General features: G+C 37.3%; 1 protein-coding gene across 7 annotated transcripts in view; it reads right to left on the bottom strand.

The window, feature by feature from the left end:
• The window catches only part of SSX2IP (SSX family member 2 interacting protein), a 38245-nt gene that overhangs the window by 7756 nt on the left and 3883 nt on the right, over window positions 1-26606 (bottom strand). For 2 of the 7 annotated variants that reach the window (XM_060139647.1, XM_060139649.1), the window contains exons 2-12: window positions 15949-16010; window positions 13786-13917; window positions 13024-13193; window positions 12340-12552; window positions 11308-11418; window positions 9582-9717; window positions 6943-7018; window positions 6684-6861; window positions 3460-3610; window positions 1413-1549; window positions 888-1061 (exon numbers count right to left, since the gene is read on the bottom strand). In XM_060139647.1, the coding sequence (XP_059995630.1) occupies window positions 888-1061; window positions 1413-1549; window positions 3460-3610; window positions 6684-6861; window positions 6943-7018; window positions 9582-9717; window positions 11308-11418; window positions 12340-12552; window positions 13024-13193; window positions 13786-13828 (1389 nt within the window). In that variant the 5' untranslated portion in view covers window positions 13829-13917; window positions 15949-16010. Of the gene's footprint in view, window positions 1-887; window positions 1062-1412; window positions 1550-3459; window positions 3611-6683; window positions 6874-6942; window positions 7019-9581; window positions 9718-11307; window positions 11419-12339; window positions 12553-13023; window positions 13194-13785; window positions 13918-15948; window positions 16011-26606 lie in introns of those variants that run through there. The other 5 variants (XM_060139650.1, XM_060139651.1, XM_060139646.1 and 2 more) reach the window with 5 other exon arrangements.

Here is a 26606-nt window from a genome sequence, read left to right as displayed (position 1 = left end):
TGCTAAATAAAAAAGCGACCTGTCGAAGTGTATACACACACAGTTCAAACTGTTAACTGTTAATGCATTCATCCCTGGGTAAGGGGATGGAGAGAGAGAGAACTTTATTTTTACTGTATTCTACCCCAACCCCCTTTTTTAAAAACAAAAGACATGTTCTTGGTTGCACTCTCTTCTGACTCTATACCTACTGACAGTGGAGACATGACAGATGCCCAAAAGAAACCTCTTGTGTGAAGCTAAACCCTTAACAGTAGAAAGCCACCCAACGGACTTTCCTGGCAGCGCAGCGGTTAAGAATCTGCCTGCCAATGCAGGGGACACGGGTTCGATCCCTGGTCCAGAAGGATCCCACACGCCGCAGAGCAACTCAGCCCGTACATCACAACTACTGAGCCTGTGCTCTAGAGCCCATGAGCCACAACTACTGAGCCCACACACCTCAACTACTAAAGCCTGTGCCCCCAGAGTCCATGCTCTGCAACAAGAGAAGCCACTGCAATGAGAAGCCCATGCACTGCAATGAAGAGTAGCCCCTGCTTGCCGCAATTAGAGAAAGCCTGCGTGCAGCAACGTGGACCCAATGCAGCCAAAAAAAAACATAAAACAAAATAAAACAAAATAAAATAAAGCCACCCAAAAAGGATGATAAATGCTTATAGTTTTTTCAATAAAAAAATTTTTTTTCAATTCCCAAATCTGGTAAAGGCAAAATGATATCCTTCTGTTATAGCTTCCATTTCAAGCTATTTGTGAAATCACTAGTAAAATACTTGAGAAAAAAAATGGATAGTAAAGAAACAAGAAAAAGCAGAACTTAGATGCATTCTACTGACCTCTCCAGGACCTTCAAACGCTCTACAAGGAAAGCCAATTGCTTAAAATACCTCCAATCCTAGGCGAATAGCTGCTTCTGTAAAGCTTCGTCTTTCTTTCTCGAAATTCTTCTTTTGCTCCTTAAATAGGGACCATTCTTCTTTGAGGCGTTCCTTTTCTTCCAACAAGTAACAGTCTCGGAGCAGTGAAGTGGTGTCATCATCACACGCAGTAGCGAGCTGCTGCTATTAAATTTTAAACCATAGTAAGTTCCAGAGGGTCCCTGCAACACTCCAACAAGTTGAAATGAACACAAGGGAAAAGCAGGTCAAACTTTAGGGGAAGGAGAGAAATGATAAAGAATCAGAAAGTCAACCGAAACGAGGAGTCTCATTTCCCAAATGCTTCTAACTGGCAAAGCCCCTACTAAGGGGTGCTACGTGGTCTATCTCCGGGCAAGTACAGAACTTAGTTTAGACTGAAAAATGTCAAATACTACAGATCTTATGAAATAAAGGGGTAAAAATATAGTAAGATTAAGTAAAATTCTGACCCTTCACAGGGGAGACCAGCTTTAAAAGGTGCCTCGCATTTACCTGTAAAAGTTGCTGCTGAGTTTTAATCATTTCTTTACACTGTTGAATTTCTAACTCAAGTTTTTCAGTTTCTTGTTCATGGTCTTGACGTGAGATTACATCTTCATCATTAAAACCTTCTAGGTGTACCTTTGAAACTAACACAAAACCAGTAATTTGACATAAACCTTACAGTCATCATTTTAGTTTATGGTGTTTGGACACATATGTTTAAAAATCAAGGCTCACAGAACTTTTCCCTTTCTGGAATCTTGTAGGTTTCCTAAAAGGTAGGTATTTCCTTTGCCCTTTAAAAATTCTATAAGCTGTAATAAAATAAAACAAAATGTATATTATTTTAACACTAAAAAATTTTAAAAAGCACAAAGCAGCTCTAAGGAGTTCATGGCAACTATAAATTCGTGCTATTTCTGGACTAAATGATATCCTTACTTACAGAGCTCTATTGTCAACATTTAATCTGTAATTCATATTTATTCACGATTATGTCCTAATTAAAAATGTACAACCTATATTCACAGAAAAATTAACATTCATAAACTATGTTCTTCTGACACTTCCTCAAAGATCAGTGCAGTGCTACAAATCTTGCTGTTATTAAATTCAACAAATATGAAGTCCGAAAATACTTGCTATTTACTAATAGACAATGATGACTGAAATCAATAAAATCTCATGTAAAGTAATTTTGATACTATAATTTTGCTGATTGCTCTTTATTTTTGGAGACAATTAGCACTGAGTTTGTCATTTTTGACCATTTAGAATAAATTTTCTTTAAATAGCTTTCATTTACTTAGCAGAAATCTTAATTTTCTTGATTTAAAAGCATGCAAATCTTAACAAATATAAAATAAGGATATATTCATCTACATATATCTATTTATACTATCTATAATGACAAGAAGTGGTATCTAAAATAATAGACTGTTAAGTGAAAAAAACACAGTGTAGGAAAAAATCATGTAATATTCAATTTTTGGTTTGTATACACTTAAATATTTTGCGAGCACAGAGATAAAGGTCTAGAAAGGTATGCACCAAACGATTAGGTGTTACACATAGGGAATAGAGACCTGAATATTCTACTTTATATATTGGGTTGGCCAAAAAGTTCGTTCGGTTTTTAAGTAAAAATAAAAGACTTTTTTCATTTCCACCAAGAACAATATATTTACTAACCGAACGAACTTTCTGGCCAACCCAATACCTAATTGATATTTTGCATCAAATGTCTATTGTTTTGTTTTTTTTAAAGAATTTTCTTTTTTTTTTAATTAGTTATCTATTTTATACATATCAGTGTATACAGTCAATCCCAATCTCCCAATTCATTCCACCACCATTGTCCGCCCCCTGCTTTCCCCGCTTGGTGTCCATATGTTTGTTCTCTACATCTGTGTCTCTATGTTTCTGCCTTGCAAACCAGTTCATCTGTACCATTTTTCTAGATTCCACATATATGAGTTAATATACAATATTTTTCTCTTTCTGACTTACTTCACTCTGTATGACAGTCTCTAGGTCCATCCACATGTCTACATGTGACCCAAGAACTTTACTGAACAAGGTATTCGTTAACCGAACGAACTTTTTGGCCAAACCAACACTTCCTAATTGATACTTTGCAACAAGTGTCTATTATTTTGAAAATAATTTAGAAATGAATTATTAGCAACCTAGGAATAGGCAAGTATCTAGGAATAATAAGCAAAAGGTTCATATTTATACTATATTACGATTAATTTTTTCCTGATTTCCATGATACAGTAAGAGACCCAGTTCACTTTATTCAATTGTCTTCTGCACTCAGAGCAGATGGACATATGATGTCCTTTTTTCAGAGACATTCACTCTGAGAGCAAAGCATTTTTTCTCAGTGAGGTTCAAACCGCATGTCTGGAAGTAGGCAGAGTCTTGCTTTTCAAACCACCAGACTGAGCTAAGGACTTCAGTCTGAGACCGTAACTTGCCTTTCTAGGTGACTGACTGAAGTCAGCTTACTGAGTGTCACAGCTCAATCTACCTGTAGTCAGGCAGTACTTACCTTGGTTATCAAGTTTTTCTACGTGACTTTTCAAAATTCTCCACTGTTTTCTGATGCTGTTGGTAAGCTGCTCTCTCACAGTTTCACAGGAAAGGTCCCACGTACTCTCTCTACTCAGTTCCCCAGCATCTTCTTCAATATCAGAGATAACCTGCAAGTGGCCAGAGATGAGAGGGAAAGACCAGAATCTTAAAATGGCTTTAGACACTCAGGCAGTAGTCATCAGACTGGGTCAGAGACACATATCAAAATCATTTCTGTGCTGTATCTGAAGCATAAATGACCCAGTCCTTAACATAAATGTCTTGAGAAAAAGCAATTAATACTGAAGATAGAAATTCCCCAACTCAGGTCTCTTCAAAGCTGAATTTGAAGCCCAACATAGTTAGTGTCAGAAGTCATGGAACTGTGTAAGGAAGAGGAACCTGCCTCAGGCTATTAGGTGCTTTCACATGTTAATTAGTCCTCAAATCATGTTACCACGTGGGGAAACTGAAGCTTAGAGAAGCAGACTAACTTTCCTGATGTCACACAGCTCCAGTCCAACTTGCCTCCAATTTTTGGTTGCTTTGACAAATAAACCTGTGAAATAATCTCCAAAGTAAAAGCAACTGTTAATCCTATTTTTCTCATATAATTTTTTTTTATAAAACTGGAGATATTTTTCTCTGTACTCTATTTACATGCATTTTCAGATTAAATCACAGGAAAATGTAGCAACCTTTACTGATATGATCAAATAAAGTCAAAAGCAGGATAAAGAACATAGGGAAGCAATACAAAATGTATTCATAATACATTTAGTCATAATAACCTGCATCTACATAAAATGGTCCTAATTTGTGATTAACATCCAGGATAGTAGATACATATACTTAACTAATTTGAACAATATATCTTGCTGGGGAAAAAAAAAAAAGAAGAGACGATGAAAAGAAAGAAGGGCTGATTAGACTGTTCCCACATGTACTGATAGATGCAGCAGGAGTGAGGGAGTGACTGAGTCTGAAGAATTGTATCAATAGTCTGAGGTCAGCAATGGGTTGGTAGAGGTCTAGGTCTCCCAGGGGGCGTAGGTGGGGAAAAACCCAGGGTGTGGCTCATTGTGACTCTGGTTCTTGCCAATCAACACTCTGGCGCTACCTGCCAGTAATTCTTCCAAGGAGCTACACCTTCTCTGCTATACGTTTCAAGGCATACCAGAATACTACAAATTCATTATTAAAATTAACTGCTGCACATTAATAATTGCCAGATTGAGTGAAACTCTAAAACCACAAAAAAAATTAAAAATGCATTTAACGTGAATTCTGGGTATATATTTTGGCTACAATTAAGCAAAATAATAAATGAAAATTTGGATGCTACCTAGGCATTCCAAGGTTATGTCTTACCCTTCTTGCTATAATGGGCCCAAATCTTTCCTTACAAGTAAGGAATGGGTGAATTACTTAAATTTTAAGAGATAATGTATCTAGAAAAAAAGAAACTTTTAAAAAACAGAAAATACACTTAAGATATTATTGTTTCTCCAAACTTCAACACTTGAATTATGAGAAATTAAACAGGATACTATCATCTGAAAAAGATCTCCTTGATTTACTACCTACTTTTGCTGACTAAACACTGGTAATGAGACATTAGTAAAGGTTGGGTCCAAAACTGAAGAAACCACAGGAGTTACAGAAACTATGCTAACCCTGGCAAGGTATTAGTGAGTGTTAAGAACTGACCCAAAGTGATAGACTTTGAGAGAAAAGGTTAGTTAACTGAATATAAGATATGTCAAGCAGATCCCAAATTGGAGAGTCTAAAAAGAACATTCAGGTTCTTTTTTTAAAGCAGAAAAAAAAAGGAGATGAGCTTATCAGTTGGACTGATTTGTGAAACCACAAAATAATCCTCAAATATAGGTTAATAAAACATGTTTGGTGACTTACTGGTAATTACTACTCTTCATTAACATTGTTATTTTCAGGTTTTAGTTACTAATGTGAACTTGCTTGAGTCCAGAATTTAAATTTATATGTAAAGAACTAAGTTTAAAAACATTTTCACCATTATGTGACTTTTTTTTCTGACCTCTACATGTTATGCCCTCATCAAATGATTTCCCCAGGTTTTCTACCTCAAAAAACACCTACTAAGGGCCAATTCAAATGTGACTTCCCCTGTGATGCCTTTCTTGATTGCCATAATTGTTTTATTTTACACACTGTACCACCCGATTATAGCTGTTAATGTGTATAATAATTACTTCTCTATATGCCTGTCTCTCTCAAAAAAGGCTCCTGTGGGATGCAATGGTCTGAATGTTTGTGTTCTCTCAAAATTCTTATGTTGAAATCCTAACCTCCAATGTGATGGCATTCGGAGGTGGGTGATCTTAGGGAAGTGATTAGGTCATGAGGGTGAAGCCCTCATAAATGGGGCCCCAGTGAGCTCTCTCACCTTTTCCCACCATATGAGGATGAAAGAAGTCAGCAATCCAACCATGAAAAGGGCCCTCACAGACACCAACCCTGCTGGCATCCTGATTGCCTCCAGAATTGCGAGAAATAAATTTTTGTTTGTTTATAAGCCAACCAGTCTATGGTACTTTGCTTTAGCAGCCTGAACTAAGGCAAAGGAAACAGTCAAAATCTTCTCAGCTTTTTCTCTCCAGGGACTAGAACACATAATGAACATTCAATAAATTTATGGACTAAGTGATTCTTTGGTTCCCAAAGTTAATAAAAGTTTCACTCTCTGAAAAGTAGAGCCTGCTAAAATTACTCAACATTTAAGCTACTTAAAGGATATTTGGCACAGTGGTTAAAAGCATGAGCTCTGGAGTGAGACAGACTTGGATTCAAATCCTAGTTCTGTCATGCGTGATACTGAGATAGCTTTTGTGCCTCAATTTCCTCACCTATAAAATAGGGATAATCATAGTACCCAAAGCATCAATTATTATAAGACTAAAATGAGACAATGCTTATAAAGTGCTTTTCATGGTGCTTGGCACAGATTAAGTCCCCAGAAAATCACCTCCATCATTTCCTAGGGCATGTCTGGAAACTTACAGGGACATTTTTTTGGTTGTCAAAGTGACTGGGGGTAGCACAGCAGTGAGTGTCCTGCGCAAAATATCAACAGCATCCCCACTGAGAATCCCTATCTACTGTTTTAATTTTTCTAATCAGCGATCTGAAGACTGTATTAGAGAGGAAAGAGCCACTTACAGTTCCTGTACTATCATCTGCTCTTTCTCTAGGTTTCTGCTTTTGGGGAGAAAGAAGAGAAATCATTTCCTTTTTCATTTGCTGAAGAACCTTCTTAAGTTCAGCATTTTCCATTAGGATTTGTTTCTGACGATATTCATAATCATTCAAGAGAATTTTATACATTTCATCTTCGTTCCTGAGAAAGAAACTGTCAGTATGAAAATGCAGTATAGAAAGGGAAGTCTGATTAAATGTGTCAGTTTCATTCGTGCCTCACCTGGCTTCAGTTTTACCCGTCCTCCAGGAGCCTCTTTTTCCATCAGCTCTCCCCACGTAATTTAAAACTTCCATAGCTACAATCATGAACACACAGAACAAAACCAATTCTTACCATACAAGTTTAAGTGTTTAAAACCCTAATGGTCTACATGTATTAGGGACGTAAGTCAACTGGTATACAACTTAGGATTTAGGCTCAAACAGCCCAGATTTTAAGTTCCAGTTCCATCACTCATAAGCCTGAGATCTTGGCAAGTTACTTAAATGCTAAGCCTGTTTCTTCATCAATTGGGTGGGAATAATGAAAGTATCTATCAAAGAGTTGTGAAGAGTGAAAGAAATGTTAAAGTACTTAACACAGTAAGCACTTAGTAAGTGTTCATTTAATTATCATTATTAATTTTATCATCGCGGTTAGTAAACTATGGCCTGTGGGCAGCTGCCTGATTTTGTAAATAAAGTTTTATTAGAACATAGCCACACCATTTGTTCATCTCTTTTCTATAGCTACTTTTGCACTACAGTGGCAGAGTGACAAAAGACCACAGAACCCACAAACCTCAAAATATTTACTATTTGGATCACTACCGAAAAAGTTTGCCATGCCCTGTATCATGACCACCTGAGGATCATCCTCATCATCAAAGGAGACAAGGCTCCTGACAGTATTAATGTCTCTTCTGCCCCAGGTAGAGATGAAAGCAGTTGGCATAAGAAGGAAAAAAGATGAGAATAAGTTATTAAAATTTTAGAGCTGATAAAAATCATTACAGAACTGTCACTTCCAGTTGGGTCTGGACCAGGAAAAGAGCCAGACGACCATAATATAAGGGCTCTGCTATAGGGTTAAGTATTTAATAAACTTCTCTAACTGTTACATTTTATACTTCTAGCATTTCATCCTGCTCTTTAATTTTGCTATTCCCTTTATGAATGAACACAAGGTTAACCAATCTTAAAAACCAATGTGTCCAAGTTTAAGATTTATAATCTCAGAATACTTAGATTTCTAATCTTGTCTTAACTGCTACTTATCACATTTAAATTTTTCAATAATTTTAAAATAAAATGTTCAAAAAACTGCAACAGCGCTGCTGTACAGAATGACAGTGACACAGTGAACACTGAACTGCTTGCTGGTAACAGGCTTAGCCCACCATGTGACAGCTTGAAACATCTGCTCATCAGCTGTTGTATGCAAGTCCAAGTTCAGAATAATGTATAATGTAGGTTAGATGACAGCCTGTAGCCCACTTGGAAACCACTCTTCAATAAATCAATGCACATATTTCCTGTTCCCTGAATCTTGGCAGGCCAGCAACACTTTATCTGTGCAGCTCTACTTTTGTGTGTGTGTAGTTCTATTTTTTTTTATTGAATTACAGTTAATTTACAGTGTTGTGCTAGTTTCTACTGTACAGCTAAATGACTCAGTTATTACACATATATACATTCTTTATTTATATTCTTTCCCACTATGGTTTATCCCAGGAGATTGGATATAGTTCCCTTTGCCATACAGTAGGATCTTGTTGTTTATCCATTCTAAATGTAATAGTTTGCATCTATTAACCCCAAACTCCCAGTCCACCCCTCCTCCTTCCTCCCCTCCCCCATGGCAACCATAAGTCTGTTCTCTATGTCTGTGAGTCTGTTTCTGTTTTGTAGATAGGTTCATTTGTGCCATATTTTAGATTCCACATATAAGTGATATCATATGGTATTTGTATTTCTCCTTTGACTTACTTCACTTAGTATGATAATCTCTAGTTGCATTCATGTTGCTGCAAATGGCATTATTTCGTTCTTTTCTATGGCTGAATAAGTGTAGTTCTACTTTTTAATCTATACTATTTACTTGGAATTATGCACAAACTTGAATGAAATAAGTTGTAAATTAAGTTTCAAAAGAATAATAGAAAAAAAGTATACTTTAACAAACAAAACTTTCCCAGTCGGCTGTACTTCAAAAATGCACAGCTAGGGCTTCCCTGGTGGCGCAGTGGTTGAGAGTCCGCCTGCCGATGCAGGGGACACGGGTTCATGCCCTGGTCCAGGAAGATCCCACATGCCGCAGAGCAGCTGGGCCCGTGAGCCATGGCCGCTGAGCCTGCACGTCCGGAGCCTGTGCTCCGCAATGGGAGAGGCCCACAACAGTGAGAGGCCCGCGTACCGCAAAAAAAAAAAAAAAAATGCACAGCTAAACTAATTTAAAAGAACTCAAACTGACATGAATGATTTGGCCTGATGAACCATTTTATGAAGTTAACTCAAAAATCACACTTTTGGTACTCAGAAACTGATCCTGATTTTTAATATAATCAGTTCTTTGCTATGAAAGGTTAGAGTGTCCTCTGGATTAGCTTTTCTCTGTGGATTAATCCTACATCTGTCATGTTAACAAATATATATGCAATTCTTATATGCAACTAATGGAGCAAAGCAAAATTACTATTTTTCAACTAACCAGTTGTCTCAATTTCTAGTTTACATGGATATATACCATTTAAAATCAACTGTATAAAGCATGAAAAGGACACTTCATGAATTATTGAGCTCAATCCCTCTACATTTGTTTCTTAGTGTAATACTAGCTTATTTGTTCCCTTTGCTTTATCTTAGCCAGCTGCTCCTTACCTATTTTTTTATCCTTCTTGTTCATAACAAGTTGATGTAGACGTTCCTTTAGTTTATTATATTCACGCTCTTTTCTCTTCATATCATGATTATATTGAGTAGCTCGACTTGCAATAATGTTTTGTAATTTCTGCACCTAAAAAAAGCATTTTCTATTAAGTGAGTCCCTTTAGGACTAGTAAACCCCGTTAAAATTTACAAATTCAGTAGAGAAAAGAAGCCTAGAATTCAGCTCCTCATATAATAGTTTAAGAATTCTAGGATTATTCCTCCTTCTCTGTAACCACTGGAAATCACTCTTTAAAATATCATTAAATGAAGCACATAAAGTTTTTATGTTTTAACTATGAAATTTCCAGAGCTGCTCTCTAAATTATCGTCTACACCTTTCACGCTACATACAGATTCTGATCATTTAGAAACCACAAACTCTTATGGAAGTATTAATGTGATTAAAGCTTCATTTGAAGCAAGCAGATTTCATCTGATCATTTGTAATGACTTCCTTTTACTAATGACTTGAATCACTTTATCCTTTATCAATCTGTGACAAGGCCAATTAGTCATGACACTTGGCAGCAGATAAACAGGTTCATTTTTCTCTGATCAAAAACAGTTCTCAAATTAGAGTGAGACAAACAGCAGAGAGAATCCAGTTCAGACATTTGCTGAGTACATATTATATGCCAAGCACTTCTGGTCAATGTTTATATCTACTAAGATTTCTCATGCAGCCCTGGAAAGGAAGTAAGTTCTATACCGACATTCTTTATCTCTGCTAGAGATGATCATGTTCAACTTAATCCTCACTGAGGAAGAACTATAGTCAAAACATTTCAAGTATAATCAACAGATTAAGTCAAAATTTTCTGTGAAATAACTCAAGGAAAAGTATAAGTAACCTTGTGGTTTAGTTAAGATACTTCTTACCCACTTACTAAATATACTACTAAATAATCAAATACGGTAAAACAAATCTGTCTAAATCACTACAAGGTCCTTAAAGAAATACTCTCCCTTAGAAGTCTTTAATTATAGTGAGCAACATATACAACACTGAAAATGTTATGGTTTTATAGTTATCACGTGGTCAGAAATCAAACTGCAGAGCAATAAAAACATAATGATTTCTTCTTACATAAATTGAAAGATAATTTCAAATGCATTAACTCTATAGGTCCAAATACTAAGTAATCAATAAAGCAAAAATGAGATTAGAATTATGATGTCTTCAGCCTAAAAATGAGATTTTTAAACTGAATTGCTTTTTTTAAACAGTAACTTGAGTGTCCATTTAGTCAAGTAATTGCCTGACTGGATGAACAATGTTGACATTTAAGACACTGCAAGAAGAGGCGTTCCAGATATAAGTAAAGGTATAGCAGAGAATAAAAGATCTGCATTTAAAGCGCCCTTGTGTCTGACAAAAAGTTAACAGTGCTTGTGAGTCCACGACAGATGGTATAGGACACTGGGATGTCACGAGCTCTGGACTAACCTACTAGGGCAAATGGATGCGCCTGGGGGAGAGGGTGGTGGGGAGGGCTCCTGGCCTCTCAGTTAAATGTGATATGACACTATACACACAGTTCCTCCAGGCCAGTGTGACACAGGGTGAACAAATGGTTCTTTCTTGTTTTAAAGTCGTGACCATTATGGTCACCTCAAATTCCAAAAGAAAAAAAAAAATTCACTTAAACTCTATCTGCAATAACTGACAACTCACCTCATCTTTCTCATTTTTCAGTAGCTGATGCAAATTCCTGTTCTTGCATTGTAACTGTCTGTCTCTTTCCTGAAGACCAATCATTTCTCTCCTGGAGGTTTCCAGCTGCTCCTAAAACATTCATATGCAATTTTGACTAAAATTAACATAGGATTCAGAGCAACTGAATCCTTAAAAGATTAGTAAAAACAAGTTACATAAACTAGGGTTTGTTACCTAAAATTGAAGTTTAGCACCACACAAAATGTTTATTTAAAACAATTACTATAAAGCTTGATACTATAGTGTTACAAAATTTACCTAAATTTGAATATTAAATTTTATTTAATTTAAATACCGATTTTTAATGTGTATACAAAAGACCTTCAAAGCGGATCCCTTGAAAGACTCTTTACCTATTCCAGTGATGTTGCCACTGAACATTTTCATAATTTCTGTTTTAATACTTTTTAACACTTCTACGGCACACTCTGAGAAAGAGCCAAAAATGATTTGGAGCTAAGTATGAAGAAGACAGGTGACCAAGCAAAGTAGAACACTTCAGGTCAAAAAGGGTGGGACTACGGCATGACGCCAGTTCTGCCTTGCAAGCGGTAAACTCAAGATTTTTCCTAGAGGGCACAGATGCTCTCAAGAATATTCTTGAAATTTGATGCAATCAAATCGATGCAATCTCTCACAATAAGACTATTTTAAGTTAAGCATCTACTTTATTAAGCAAGACTGGATAGGGTGGGAGAATCCTTATTTTATTTTCCTCAGATATTAAGTACTTCCTAATCTAACTTTCTACAGTTTCAGCAAGACACTAAACAGTTCATAAAATCATCGCCTTCAATATAGATAGTATTAGGAAGCAGCACAACTGATTTGTACAAATTACATTCAGTTTTACTCTCCAGTTTAAAAAAATCCTAAAACTTAAAAAAAAAAAAACCCTAAAATGTGTTTGCTAAATAAATCCAATGAAAATTTATAGTTTCAAACTACATAACAATGGCATTGAAATACAGATTGAGATGTAATTTCTACCTTAAGTTTTGCATAGCAGTTCTGCAGATGGTCCATATCGCTTCCCAGTTTCAGATTCTGTGTTTCCACATTTTCCTGAGCTAGAAGGTTCTTCCGCTGAAGTACAAGTAGCTCATTCATACAATTTAAAACAGCAACTATATTTAATTCTCTCTTTGTCTCTTTACCTTTGGATTCTTCATATAATGAAGGAAAACCGAAAGTAGTCAATTCCTAGTAGGAGAAAATGTTTTCCTAAAAGTTGGTTACCGGACAACTTAATAAATAAACAAAAGACAGAAATCTTTTCTGAGAAAGAAAACTATCCTGAGAATAGTTAAGAAAGTAGCACCTATGCCAAAGGACAAAGAACTAAGAGAACTGCGCTCTTTTAGCTTCTGCTCTACGATCGCCTGTGATCTGGAGAAGGCACTTAGGTTTCTGCATCAGTAAAATAAGGGTAAGACTCCCTGTGGAGGAGCCCCTGGGGTGATGGGGGATCCAACCTGATCCAGACAGACAAAAAAGTTTACCTCGTGTATCTAGACTAGATGGTCACTAAGGTTCTCTGCAAATCTAATATGAGTCCCGGGCCAATATGTAACATACTTGTGCTTGACAAGTTTTTCTCATACCTTTGATATGTTCTATTATATAACATGACTTATGTTATTTATTGCTTCTTACAAAAACAAAACATGTTACCTGATCAAGATATGAAATACTTTGTTCAATATTCTCTTCTGTGCAGAAGGCACTAAAAAAACTGTGCACATTTTTTGATAAAGGTATTGAAGAGCATAGCACTTGCTGTGAGTATAAACTTGATGGAGACATCTTTGTTTCTGAGGTATATTGAGAGATATATTTGCTTTCTGAAAGAATCAGTAAAAGGCATTTATGTAAATAATTTGTAAAAATGCATGCAAAGCTAACAACATAATCTCCATTACCAAAGATTTTGAATTATAGAAATATTTTTAAGTTTTTTCAAATTAGGACAAAGCTGGTTTTTGTATGAAAACTATATAATTTTTTCCAAAAAGATACAACTAATAAAGTGGTGCTCCTAGAAAAGGCATGTTAAGCTACAATATACTATCTTAATTTACAATACTTTAGATTTATAAAACTGATAGATAAAACCCACTTGTCTATGCACTCAAAGTTTATGTGATTAAAGGAATAAATCAGAGAAATGTACTGGAGTAGCCAATGAATTTATTTCAAATGCAGAAAAGTCTCCTCCTCAAGTAATCAACTAGTCAGCCAAAGCACTTAACCCCACTGATTAGGCACAATACTTAGCTCTCCGTGATAATTTTACTGAAGATGAAAATTATATATTTTACAACTATTTATGTCTCTCTCTAGTTACATCTTCAATATTTTTGGTAATTACAGTGTCATTGAAAATTAACCTTTATAATTACTGCCTTTGCTTACAACTATTCTAAACTCAGTTACCTGAAGACAGACCTGGATCTGTAACAGTCATCCAATCTCCCATAGCAATCGCCAGAGCCAGGATACCTGAGGAACCAGTTCAGCAGTGAAACATTCAGCCCAGCTGCTGTCACTCTTCTATGTAGGCATCTCCTTAGGAAACAAATCACAGAATAACAGCATCTAATTAAAAATATGAAAGCAAATATAAAGCCAATATGTAAGAATTAGTTGTATGTACTTCAAAACAGATGGATTCTGCATTATTTACTCTCCTGTACTCTCATACAGAACATGGTAGAGCTTAATAATAATAATCGTGTGTGTGTGTGCAAGAATCGAGGTAAATGGCTTCTCGAGTTATACTAAGGTATTCGCATTACTTCATACACAAAGTACACGGTACATGATCTGACTCACAATATAAGGTACAGAATTGTACTAACTAATAAATCTTTGCAAACTATACCCTTTAAAGTACAATTCCTACTTACGTAGATGAAAAGATGAAAAATTTCTTGGCCAGCATTCCCATTTTTTGTTGTTTTTACTAACTATAGGTTCATCACATTACTTGAACCAAAGCACAATTAACTGTTAACTGTTTTCCTTTCTTCTTCTGTGATGAACCTATAGTGCTAACTATACTAACAAAACTTTTAATTACAATCCTAGTGTTGGCATAGACGTAGTGAAATGAATACTAGGAAAAATCTTGAGTTTACCGCTTTTCTAGGCATAGGAGAAGCCCTGCTCTCAGGGCTTCTTAAACCCTACTTAAGCCCTGCTCTCAGGAAGTCCACATTCAGGTAGGGAAGAAACAGGTAAGAAGTAAGCAATAAGTTACAGTAACATCACACTCAGAGTGATGACAATAAAGAAAATACAACACAGTAACGAGAGTATTAGGGTGGGGGGGTATCTAGATCCGTCAAGGAAGGCTGCGTAGACATACTGATATTTGAACTGAGAACTAAATGATACGGAATCAACTAAAAGATGGTCAATGACCAGAGGAGTCCAGGTGGAGGAAACAGCATGTATAAAAACCCAAGATGGAAAGAACTTGGTACATATTAAAAATATACAAGTGGCCAGGATGCCTGAAGCACAGTAAGCAAGAATAGATGTATAAAGCTGGATTTTCTCTAAATTGCAATGAAAAGCTCTTAAAGCAGTTTAGGCAGGAAAGCAACGTGATCTCTTTTTAGGCTTTAAAAAAGATCATTACAGCCACTCTATCTACCCTGTGAGATTATGGGTGGGCAATAGTGGGCGCTGACGAAATCAGGCAACTGCAACTTCTTGTTCGGGCAAGAAGACCAGTGTTGCACTACGTCTCCGACAGTGGAAGCAGAGACACATAGATAAATTAGGGATGTGTCCTGGAGATAGAACCTTCAGGACTTGCAGATGGATTGAAACAAGGACAAAAGAGAGATGACAAATAATTCCTAGATTACATAGCAACATAAAATATATACTCGTGCAAATGATTGTGTGTGTCATATAATACATTATGATGTCACACACACATACACACAGAAGGTTATCTAGTTTGGCACTGATCTTTTGCTATTTTGCTACTCATGTGCCTTGAGAAGAGCACCTTGAACTCTTTGGCACTTCCCAGTGACCTTAAATGGGTACCTTCAGCAACAGGAAGAGCAGGATGAAGGTTGAATCTGCATCCAGAAAGACAAATGATCTTACTTTTGGTTTTCAGAGATACTAGCTATAAGCAAAACAGGACCCAAGGGACAATAAATCCAACTATTCTAACCCGGCTCTGCTTTGGGTAAGTTACTTAACCTCTCCAAGCCCTCGCTTCCTCACTGGTAAATTGCCATTATCCCCTAAAGATTAAGTGAGATAATGCACATAAAGTATTTAGCACACTGCCTGGCATATGGGACACATGTAATTAATATCAGTTGTTATCATCATCACTTAGACACAGATCTGACGGTTTGGTATAAATGACAGGATTCTAAAACCTGTAACAAAATGCATTGTTGCTCTTAATAAGGATTGAACATAAATCCTTAGAAGACCTGAGACAGACATCACTAGAAAATACAACAGTGTGCCTAAGTGCCTTTTCTCCTCATACAGAAAGATTATTAAACACAATATGTGTCTACTACATATCCATACTTTAAAACTGTAATTTAAGCCAGTTACTCTCAGTCTGTGAATTTAGTTCTCCAGCATCTCCAGGTTTCACCAGTAAGTTGTTCCCTGTCCTGTAAAAAACAAAAACAAAAACACCTTGCAAAATATTCAGGTCTAGTTAAATGCTCAAAGTGAAAACCAAAACTCCATTCTGAAGTGCTATGAAACAAAACTTAGGAAGAGTATATAATTTCACACCATTTAAAAAGTTTCTATGTATCCTCCTCTGTTCAATGAGGCACCGAATTACACACAATGAGGCTTGTGATAAAAGAAAAGTTACCCAACCAGTCTTTCTAAGAACAGAGACTTAAGACTCATCAATATGCATCCCAAAACCAAGAGACCAATTTAAGCAAAGTATTCTATTCTAGCTCGATCATAGCTAAAATTTCATTGATGAAGGTTACAAACTATTATGTTATATTAAAATAAGTCAATATTAATTTCAAAAGCAAAATAAGAAAGATAACAGAAGTATCTCTGCTTTGCATAAATCTAATACCATCCCAAGTCCCTTTCAACTTGAAAGCTTTAAAAGCAGCCATGGAGGACTCCATTAAAGCTTGGTGCTGGAACACGGAATTAAGTTCCATATTTTATATAAAAATTATTATTATTACATATTAATCAGGTCATAGCAAACCATTATATAGTGGACATGATTATCCACGACAAGTCATGTAAAAAACAAGGTTGGTTATGCTAGCACTGTTACTATAGGTTTGTCACAGAAGAAGAAAGGAAAACAGTTAACAGTTAATTGTGCTTTGGTTCAAGTAATCTGTAACCCCCAGTTCTCTCTATATACCATTAATTAGAGTAGCTGCCCAAATTCCCAAAACAATGAGTGAACTTTATGAGCAAAACCTGAAGATTAAAGCATTTAAACAACTTGTAAAAGTCATTTCATTCATCCAAGGTTGAAGGGGAACAATCTTGAAATAAATTAAAGAAAAAAAATCTATAAAGTAATCCATAAGTAAGAATTTTATCTCCTATTCGACATATCAGAAAGACACAGTTTTGTTCCTTCCTGGTGGAAAACATGTATATAAGCATATAATAAACTTCCCTGTTCCAAGTATTTCTCTCAAGTACATTCCAGTAAATCTTCATAACAGAAAATCGTACCAATTTCAGTAAAATTGCAATTACTTCAGTAAAAATGTTATCTCACTATTTCTGAAGAACTACTTTGGCATGCCTCTATGTTGCTATAGGCCCCAAGTACAACGTCACATACTTGAGTGTAAAATAAGCAAGGGTACTCTCGTCTTTTCTGAGTAAAATGATTATGCTGAACTTAAGAATTACCGAGTAGCATTTTCTAGGTTAGGATCCTGACAGAAAATTGGGAAGCAGTGTGACATTTAAACATAATTATACTGTTTCTGAAAGAAAATGAAGATTTTAGTAAGTTTCAAAAAAAAATCTATCACTCTTCATGTCAAAGTATTTTCTTTCATATGTATTTATATTACAGACAGTAAACTTGAGCTCAGGGAAGTCAACAGGATTGCCTGAGGTCACACTTCTAATTGGTTGTGAAGCCTGGACCCAAATCGCAGTCTTCAAAACTGTGCTTCCTTTCTCTCTACCATTCAACCTTTCAACACCATACACACAATCAATTAATCTAGCTATGTTAAAAGTAGAATATAATAAAAGATTTCCATCAAGGTTCTTTAAAAGACTGAGTTCCCATAATTCATTCTAAATGATTCCACTAAGAACACACAATTCTTAAAGGACCTTACCTACTACTTAAATTGAGGTACACTTGTAAACTTCTCTGCTATGCCACAAACAATAGCTTTTTTCTCATTTATGATTACTTTGCTTTAAAAAGGCATAAAAACAACTCCCAGAAATGAGATCACTTCCACAGAAAGTTTAATGAGGGTGGAATTAACTCATTTTACCATTTATTCCTAGAATAAATATTAAGACAACATCAAAACTAAGCTTACAGATCTTTAGCAAGAACATTTGTGATTCAGGTTAATTATACATGTTTCTTTTTCCAACAGAAAAGTTCCTTGCCTGGTTCTTCTTCTTCCTTCTACCCCAAAGATTCAGGGTTGCTCAATATATATTAACTGCTTATAGAATTTTGGGGCAGGCAGCCTTTAGGATGGCCCCCAGTTATTCCTGCACACACCTTTAGGTTATTCTGCTCCTTGAGTGTGGGCTGCATTTCGTGACTAGCTTCTAACAAACAGAATAAAGCTTCTAACAAACAGAATAACCTAATTTGGATTTCACTTCCAAATTAGGTTATAAAAAGGGCATGCCTTCCATTTGGGGTCATTTCTCACTCGCTGTATCTTAGATCCCTCTTTCCAGGGAAAGCAAGCTGTCACAGCTGTCATGTTGTGAGCAGCCCCATGAAAGGCTGATGTGGCAAGGAACCAATGTCTCCAGCCAGCAGCCAGTGAGGACCTGAGGCCGGCCAGGAGCGAGGTGAGTGAGTCTGGAAGTAGATCCTCCCCAGTCAAGCCTTGAGATGCCTGCAGTCTTGGTCAACACCTACAGGCAGTCTAGTGAGAGACCCTGAGCCACAGGCACCCAGCTAAGTGGCACCCAGATTCCCAATGGACAAAAATTGGGAGATAAAGGCCAGTTGTTTTAAGCTGCTAAACTCTGGAGTAATTTGTTATGCAGCAATAGATAACATAAGTTTTTATATATATTTACATATATATATTACATTTCTGAGTCCCTTCCATAATTACATGTTTCTTGCTGAAACATAACTAAATGATACCATGCACTACAAAAGCAACCCATCAGGTATATGACAATGATATCATGCAGTATTACAACAACTCCCTCCATATTATTATAGCTGGATGTCTCCCAAACTAGTTTATGAACTTCTACAGGGTGGGGAATGTATTCATCTTTGTATTCAACAGTTCCTGAAACACAGCAAGCGTTCAGCAGATGTTTATAAAATGAACTGAGTCCCACATACGGCACACTCACTCCAGCCTGTGTGCTCCACAGGTGCTTTCTTCTTTCACCTGCCCCTGAACTAACGCTTCTTCAAAGCACAGCTCACCCACCATCATCCCCTCCACACAGGCCATTAAACTCTATTCTCTAGGTCCTCCTTAGTTTATTTCATCTTTCCTAGTTAGACTCTTTAGTCACATTCTCCATTTCTATACCCGCCACGCATCTTAATAGAATAATCAACAAATACCCAAGTAAATAACTGATGATAAATTAGCATATTCATTCCAGCAAGCAAAAGTGGATAAATGAAACAGCAATGGAAGAGATGCACAAGATGTGAGTCCTTTAGAGAAAAGTACTACTCTTCATCATCCCCCAAATCTCTCCTAACACTCCTACCCACGGAAAGAGAGCTTGGCAGAAACGTAAGTGATGTCTTGATTACAAAATTTCCCTCATACAGTACACTATTTTAAGTGTTCTTTTCAAGTTCACTTGAGGTTCAAACTTGAGAAGGCACAACTGCTTATCTAATCAGAATTCTAAAACAAACTTCAATCAAGTATCAGAAAATAATAGTTTTTTCATTATACAGGAAGGTAGTAACATGATACCATCTGGACTTCTAAATATTACACAGGATTTTTCACAAATAACCAACTGAAGTCTTTGCTAAACTCTCACAAAGTTAGAGTTACCCAACTGTTGGGTTAAGAAAATAAAATTGTTAAAACTTGGTCTTTAAACATTAGTCCTTACAAATTCAGTCATAAAACTTAAGAATTTAGTTCGCTGCATACTTTAATAGATGTTATTATTCTCAAAAACCAAATACATTATGATTACTTAAAAAATTACCACCTTCTACTATAATTTTGTTCCGAAGGAGACTACAGCTTTCAATTCCATTACAAATACCTCTGCCATCTAATACAAAACCATTCGTCTATGCATATCAGGACAGATAAATACTAAATTCAACCTCTTAGAACCTACTTTTTACAAATTTAAAATCCAAATGATTTCATCTGAGTGGCATAATAGTACAGATTTTTTTCCACAGAAATAAATTCTTCTTCATAAATTAAATTTTAATCTATATCTGAATGGCTGAAACTGAAAATCTGGTATCCCTTTAATCATCTGCCCCCTTGCTGAGTTTGTGGCTCTGAGGAGGATTTACAGTTTGGGGAGCACAGTGCAAACCACGTGAGCCTCACAGGCCTGGGTCGGACAGGTTGTATCCTAACCGAGCTGGTCATATCCTCTCCGAGCTGGTTTCCTCACCTGGAAAACAGGGTGATACTATCTACTCTGTAGGGTAGTTATAGGTATTTAATGGGGTAAGGGGTGAAAAACTAAGTACAGAATACCTAGGGGGCTGATCTAACAAACACGTGCCAGGTGCTGTTCTAAATGCTTTACATACTTCATGAAGGCAACCTTCACAACAACCCTACATGTTATCACATCATTTCCTTTGCAGAGATAAGGTAACTGAGGCACAGAAAGGTTAGATAATTTGCCCCAGGTCACGTAGCTGGCAAGTGGCAGAGCCAGGGGATATTCCCCATCCCACACTCCAGAGTCCATTCTCTTAACTATCATGTGTTGCTGCTTCATGGATGAGAGGCCCAGGAACAGTATCTCCTACCACCACTCATGAGATCGTATCTCCCAGTTGGGCAAAGACTGCACAAAATAGTGTGAAGACGCAAATTGCGGCAAAATATTTCATGCGTTTCCCTTTGGGCTGAGGGATACAATCTCAGTGAAGCAGACCTGCACATATAGCATGAAAAAAAATGTGATGAAAAACAAGAATAGTTTGATCACCACCTTTTGCTAAATCAAACTATCTAAATATGTTTAGGAGAAAGGTGTGGAAAGGTTACAAACTGTTCCCAAGGACGTTACTGGGGAATGGGATGTTCGGGCGTAGTGAGAGGCGGGCCAGCGTTTTCACTTCTTCTACAGCACACCTTTATACCGCTGGAATGTTCTAGGGCACTTATTATTTTGTAAAACTTCTAGAGGCAGTGGATTCAGGCACAGTTACTAAGACAATGTGTTTGGATGCACTGCCACCTCCATCCCAGACAGTAGCACCCCTGCCCTCTAAAAGTGGAAATAGCAGTGTAGACAAATAATAAACGCGCCCCCCATCGATCAATCACACTTCTAGCACCTAGCCCGCCCCCGCCCTGTGTTCACACATACGAGTGGGCAAGGGTGCTGCAGCCTTCACACTGACCCTGGCCATGTCAGAGCATGTCTGTGGGGAGTCAGCCCATCAGGGAGGCTTCCCCCCCACTGATGCAAAGAGTGAAGATACAAGAGTACTGGCTGGCCTGGCAAAGGCGGACTCTTCCTCCAGCTCAGTTACAACCTAAACACAGTGGGAAGAAAGAAGAGGGAAGCTGACTTTGATTTATAACTATTAACATTCTTTTCAAAAAAGAATGCTCTCAATCTAGCAACTTCTGTGACTCAAGCAGCTACTAAAGTGTGTTTCTCTGCTTCAGGAGCGCAGCTGGTGAAGTGAGACATTATGTTCTTAGAGCCTACGCCACACCATCCGGCATTTCATTACACAATGACTTCTTCCTGCTCATGTTTTCATCTGTTTTGGTCTTGGCTCTCCGATTAAACTCATTTTTTCAGGGCACTGCCACCTCAGGGAAGCTGCACGAGGCTCTGAAAGAGCCCCAGACAAGAGCCAGGGACCACGGTTCCCACAGCCACTTCCATCATACACTGAGCAACCTTGAGCAGGCCATGATTTCTTTGGTTTTCAGTTTCCACATCTGTAAAATCAGGAGGTCGAGCTACATGATCTTTAAAGAATCTTCAGTTCTATTAATTACGATTTTTACATTTCTCATGGGACCTAATATGAGAATTGAATACAGCTATTTATATTAAAATTTTCTTCACATTTTTATAGCAGAATGTACACACACTGTCTTCACAACCACGTTTATCAAATGAGATTCTACCTAATTTTAAGAATAATTAAGCATAAACGATTTACTTGAAACAAGTAAATTTAAAGCATTTTACACGTATTAACTGATTCAATATCACAATAACTCAAATCATTTCGCCCCACTACAGATGAGGAAACTGAGGTCCAGAGAGCTTTTTTGCCCAAGGTCACATAGCTAGAATATGACAAAGTCAAGAATCAAACCACAAGAGTCCAGCACATTTAACTACACATCCTACTATCTTTATTGTAGGAGAGGAAGGAATACACAATACGTGAGCTGCTTTTTCAAACCCAACACACACACAGGTTCTTGCCTCTCTACCACCTCGCCTTGAGACTAAAGTATAACTCAATAGTATTATTCCAATTGAGTAACTGGAATGTGAACTGTATAAAAGCAGACAAAATATTAAATGTTACAGAAATTCAAAAAATTTTTTGAAAAACCTAGTCAATATATAGAGCCCAAATTGCCAGGCTTTCCCCAAACTGCCATCCCTTCTCTTTGTGCTTCCAGAACACTTTGCATTAACTCTGTAGTACAGATCTAACTGTAATGAAACTTCTCTCCCACCACCTAAGCTGCATTCCTGGTCAGCAAGCCTGTCAGCATATTGTCTGTACCCTGCTTTGGTGTGAGGTATCATAACTGACCCACTGTCAGTATGGAATCCAATAATGTTTGCTGAATGAATGTCAACTAAGTTCAATGATGTATTAGTGTGAGGTATTCTACTGTAATATTATGACAGACAAGAATCAACACTTTAGCCATGCTGTGACTTAGAAGGGCTTTCAAATGAGTCTTGAGTGATGCCAGCTTAGAGAAGCAGGAAGGCAATTAGATGTATCAATCAAGAGCATGATAATTTAGAGACAGTGTACCAGCTTCAAATTCTTCCAGGGCAGAGGTAGGAATTGCAGCAATCATTCTTAAAAGAGGATTAAGGAAAAAAAAAAAAAAAAAGCCCATTAAGCTAACTTTGTAAAGTTGAAAGTCAGCTAAGAAGTCCAAACAAAATTTAAAAAACAATTGTCATTTATTGGTATTTCATTCTCAAAATTAGGTAAAAGGTAATGACATTTACTAAAGGCAATGGAAATAACAAAGAAACTAAACATAATTCATGAATCTGTTCTGTGATAATGTAATCATGTATCTGTAACAGTTTTTTCAATGATTTAGCCCAAATTCAATCACTGGTTATAGGCCTCAACAATAGCACCTGAGTACTTGTTAAAAATGCAAATTTTCAAGTCCCATGAAATCACACACACACACACACACACACACACACACACACACACACACACACACACACACACACACACACACACACACACACACACACACACACACACACACACACACACACACACACACACACACACACACACACACACACACACACACACACACACCCTTAAATATTTCAAGAAATTCTAAATTCTACCCAGTCTGGCTATGAGGCATCAAGAGCCCTGGGGTTCTAGGCCTGACTACAGCCAACCCAGAGGTTAAGTTGTTTTGGGTCACAGAATTCAAAGCCTCTGAGCCTCCCACTTAAAAGTACAAAAACAGGCAGTTTTGGCCACAGTTTCAGAGGATCCGTGAAGCCATCCACAGATTTGCCAAGGATCAAGGACAGGGAATTAAGAACTTCTGTTCTAGCTAATTATGTGAAGCTGGTAGGAGAGAAGAACTGCTGCTCTGAGCCTTTACTACCTGCCAGACGTATTCACCAGCCACGTCACTCACCCTTACAACAGCCCTAGGAAGGAGTAAATATAACACTACTTTACTGATGGAAAAACATGAAGCTCAGGAAGGTTAGATACCTTACCCAGTTGCAAACCTGGAAGATAGAAAGGAAAACCCAGCTGTTTTCCCTGCAAGGTAAGAATAAAGATTAGGTACAGCCATACCTTGGAGATACTGTGGTTTGGTTCCAGATCACCACAATAGAGCAAGTCACACAAATTTTTTGGTTTCCCACTGCATATAAAAGTTATGTTTACATTACACTGTAGTTTATTACATATACAATAACATTATGCCTGAAAAAAACAATGTACATGCCTTACTTAAAAAATACTTCACTGCTAAACCATGTTAACCATCATCTGACAACACAGGGTTGCCCAAAACCTTCTATTTATAAAAAACAGAATAAAGTGAAGCATAATAAAAAGAGGTATGTCTGTATTTGATTCCAAAGCCTAAAAAACCCCGGCTTCCTCTTGATACTCAAAAAGTGCCTGGAGGGACTTCCCTGGTGGCACAGTGGTTAAGAATCCGCCTGCCAATGCAGGGGACACGGGTTGATCCCTGGTCCAGGAAGATCCCACGTGCCATGGAGCAACTAAGCCCGTGTGCCACAACTGCTGAGCCCGCGCTCTAGAGCGCCCAAACCACAACTACTGAGCCTGCGAGCCACAACTACTGAGCCCACATGCCACAACTACTGAAGCCCGTGTGCCTAGAGCTTGAGCTCCGCAACAAGAGAAGCCACCACAATTAGAAGCCCGCTCACCACAATAGAGAGTAGCCCCCGCTCGCCGCAACTAGAGAAACTAGAGAAAGCCCATGTGCAGCAATGAAGACCCGATGCAGCCAGAAATAAATAAATAAATTTTTTTAAGTGCCTGGAGCAAATGATATAAATTCTCTGAGCCCATCTCCTCATCATAAAATAACACAGCTGATGATAGACTGTATTTATTGATGATTTCTAAAAAGCCTTCTTGCTTTTACATGCTAGATCCTACATAGGAGGAGATTTCTAAAACTTGGATACAGAATACAAGCATACCACATTTTACTGTACTTTGCTTTACTGTGCTTTGCAGATATTGTGTTTACAAACTGAAGGTTTGTGGCAACTCTGCAACAAAAAAGTCTATCTGCACCATTTTTCACAACAGTATTTGCTCACTTCATGTCTCTGTCCACATTTTGGTAATTCCTGCAATATGTCAAACTTTTTCATTATTATTGTACTTGTATGGTGAACTGCAGTCAGTGATCCTCGATGTTACTACTGCAAAAGGTTAGGATTCACTGAAGACTCAGATAATAGTTAGCATTTTTTAGCAATAAACTATTTTTTAATTAAGGTATGTACATTGTTTTTTAGCCATAATGCTACTGCATACTTAACAGACTATAATACAGTGTAAACATAACTTTTATATGCACTGGGAAACCAAAAAATTCATGTGACTCACTTTATTGCAATATTCACAAAACTGTAGTGGTCTGGAACCAAGCCCACTATTTCTCCGAGGGCACCTGTAGAAAGAATCATGCTGAAGGTACCATCTTTTAGATAGGAAGCACAAACAACCAGATTAAAATCAACTGGCAAAAGACTGACAAACTCAAGACTGTGTCCTCTATAACCTAAACTACTTTATAACGTAAACAATACGAACTCTCTGGTAAAAAGTACAGTCATCCCTCAGTTTCCAAAACGGATTGGTTTCAGGAGCCCCCGTGAATACCAACATCTGAGGCGGCTCAAGTCTCTTATATAAAATGACAGTACAGTACAATGAATACAGTCAGCCCTCCTTATCCACAGGTTTCACAGCCAAGGGTTCAACCAATCTGGGTTCAATTCAAATGACTGAATTCAATCCACGGTTGGTTGAATCTGTGGATGTGGAGGGCCGAGTGTATATGCAATGGCGGGTTACAAATATCTACTAGCCACTCATTAAACTCAATTCTTTTAGAACAATATTATTCTAGAAATCTCCTCCCACATTATGTTTCCAAAATAGGTCCCATTTTCAGCAGGTCTGGCCCAAAAATATTATGGCACAGAGCAATTAATGGTCAGGGGTTGGCTGGCTAACTTAGCCAGTGACAATGAGGACAATGAAGGATGGATATGAAATACTTCAGAAGTTGGGCCGACAAACATGGTGACAAGTATACAAAAGGGAAGCATTTATTCTCTCATGTAAAAATCTGTCTTTGGTACTAGACAGCTAACAGTGTCACATAGGTAAAAAGAACAGAGGACTGAGGTTACCAGTGGGTTTGGTTAAGTGAGTGGAGCTATAGAGCTCCATGTAGAACTCACTGGGCTTATATATGCCCTTATGAGACATTCAAATGGAGATAAACTCTAGGGCCTGGAGACCAAGACATCAGGGCAGATTTGGGAGTCATCAGCATACATGTGATAGCTGAATCTATACAGAAAAAGAGGGGCAGCAGAAAGAACCCTAAAGAACATCAACATGTAACAGGTGAGTGCAGGTGACCTAGATGTAGGAGATAAAAATCCAGGGGTGGGGGGAGTTTTAGGAAAGCCAAGGAAAATAGTTTTAAAGAGGAGGAAGTGATGAACAGCAACAAATGCCATAAAAAGGGCAAGAGTTAAATAGAACATTACATTGGATTTGGTAATTAGTGACTGTATGACAAAGCTGAGGGGTAAAAATGGAAATCGGATTTCAGAAAAGTGATCAGCAAATAAGAAAAGGAGATAATAAACAAAGGTCACTTGTTCGAGAAGCAGAGTTTAACAGAATATATTTAGCTTTTCTGAATGTAGAGGCTTTGCCTGATACTCAGGGATAGATCCATGTGTGACTCTTAAAAAAAAAAAAATCCTGTCTTATTCAATTACAGCATTTTTATGTCAAATAGAAATATTAAGTGCTCAAAAGATGTAAAGTGTTTTTCCATGCACCGTTC

The sequence above is a fragment of the Lagenorhynchus albirostris genome, chromosome 2 (assembly GCF_949774975.1).
Source record: "Lagenorhynchus albirostris chromosome 2, mLagAlb1.1, whole genome shotgun sequence".
Taxonomy (NCBI): domain Eukaryota; kingdom Metazoa; phylum Chordata; class Mammalia; order Artiodactyla; family Delphinidae; genus Lagenorhynchus; species Lagenorhynchus albirostris.
Note: the sequence above shows the minus strand (reverse complement) of the source record. Positions and strands in the feature narration are given on the sequence as shown.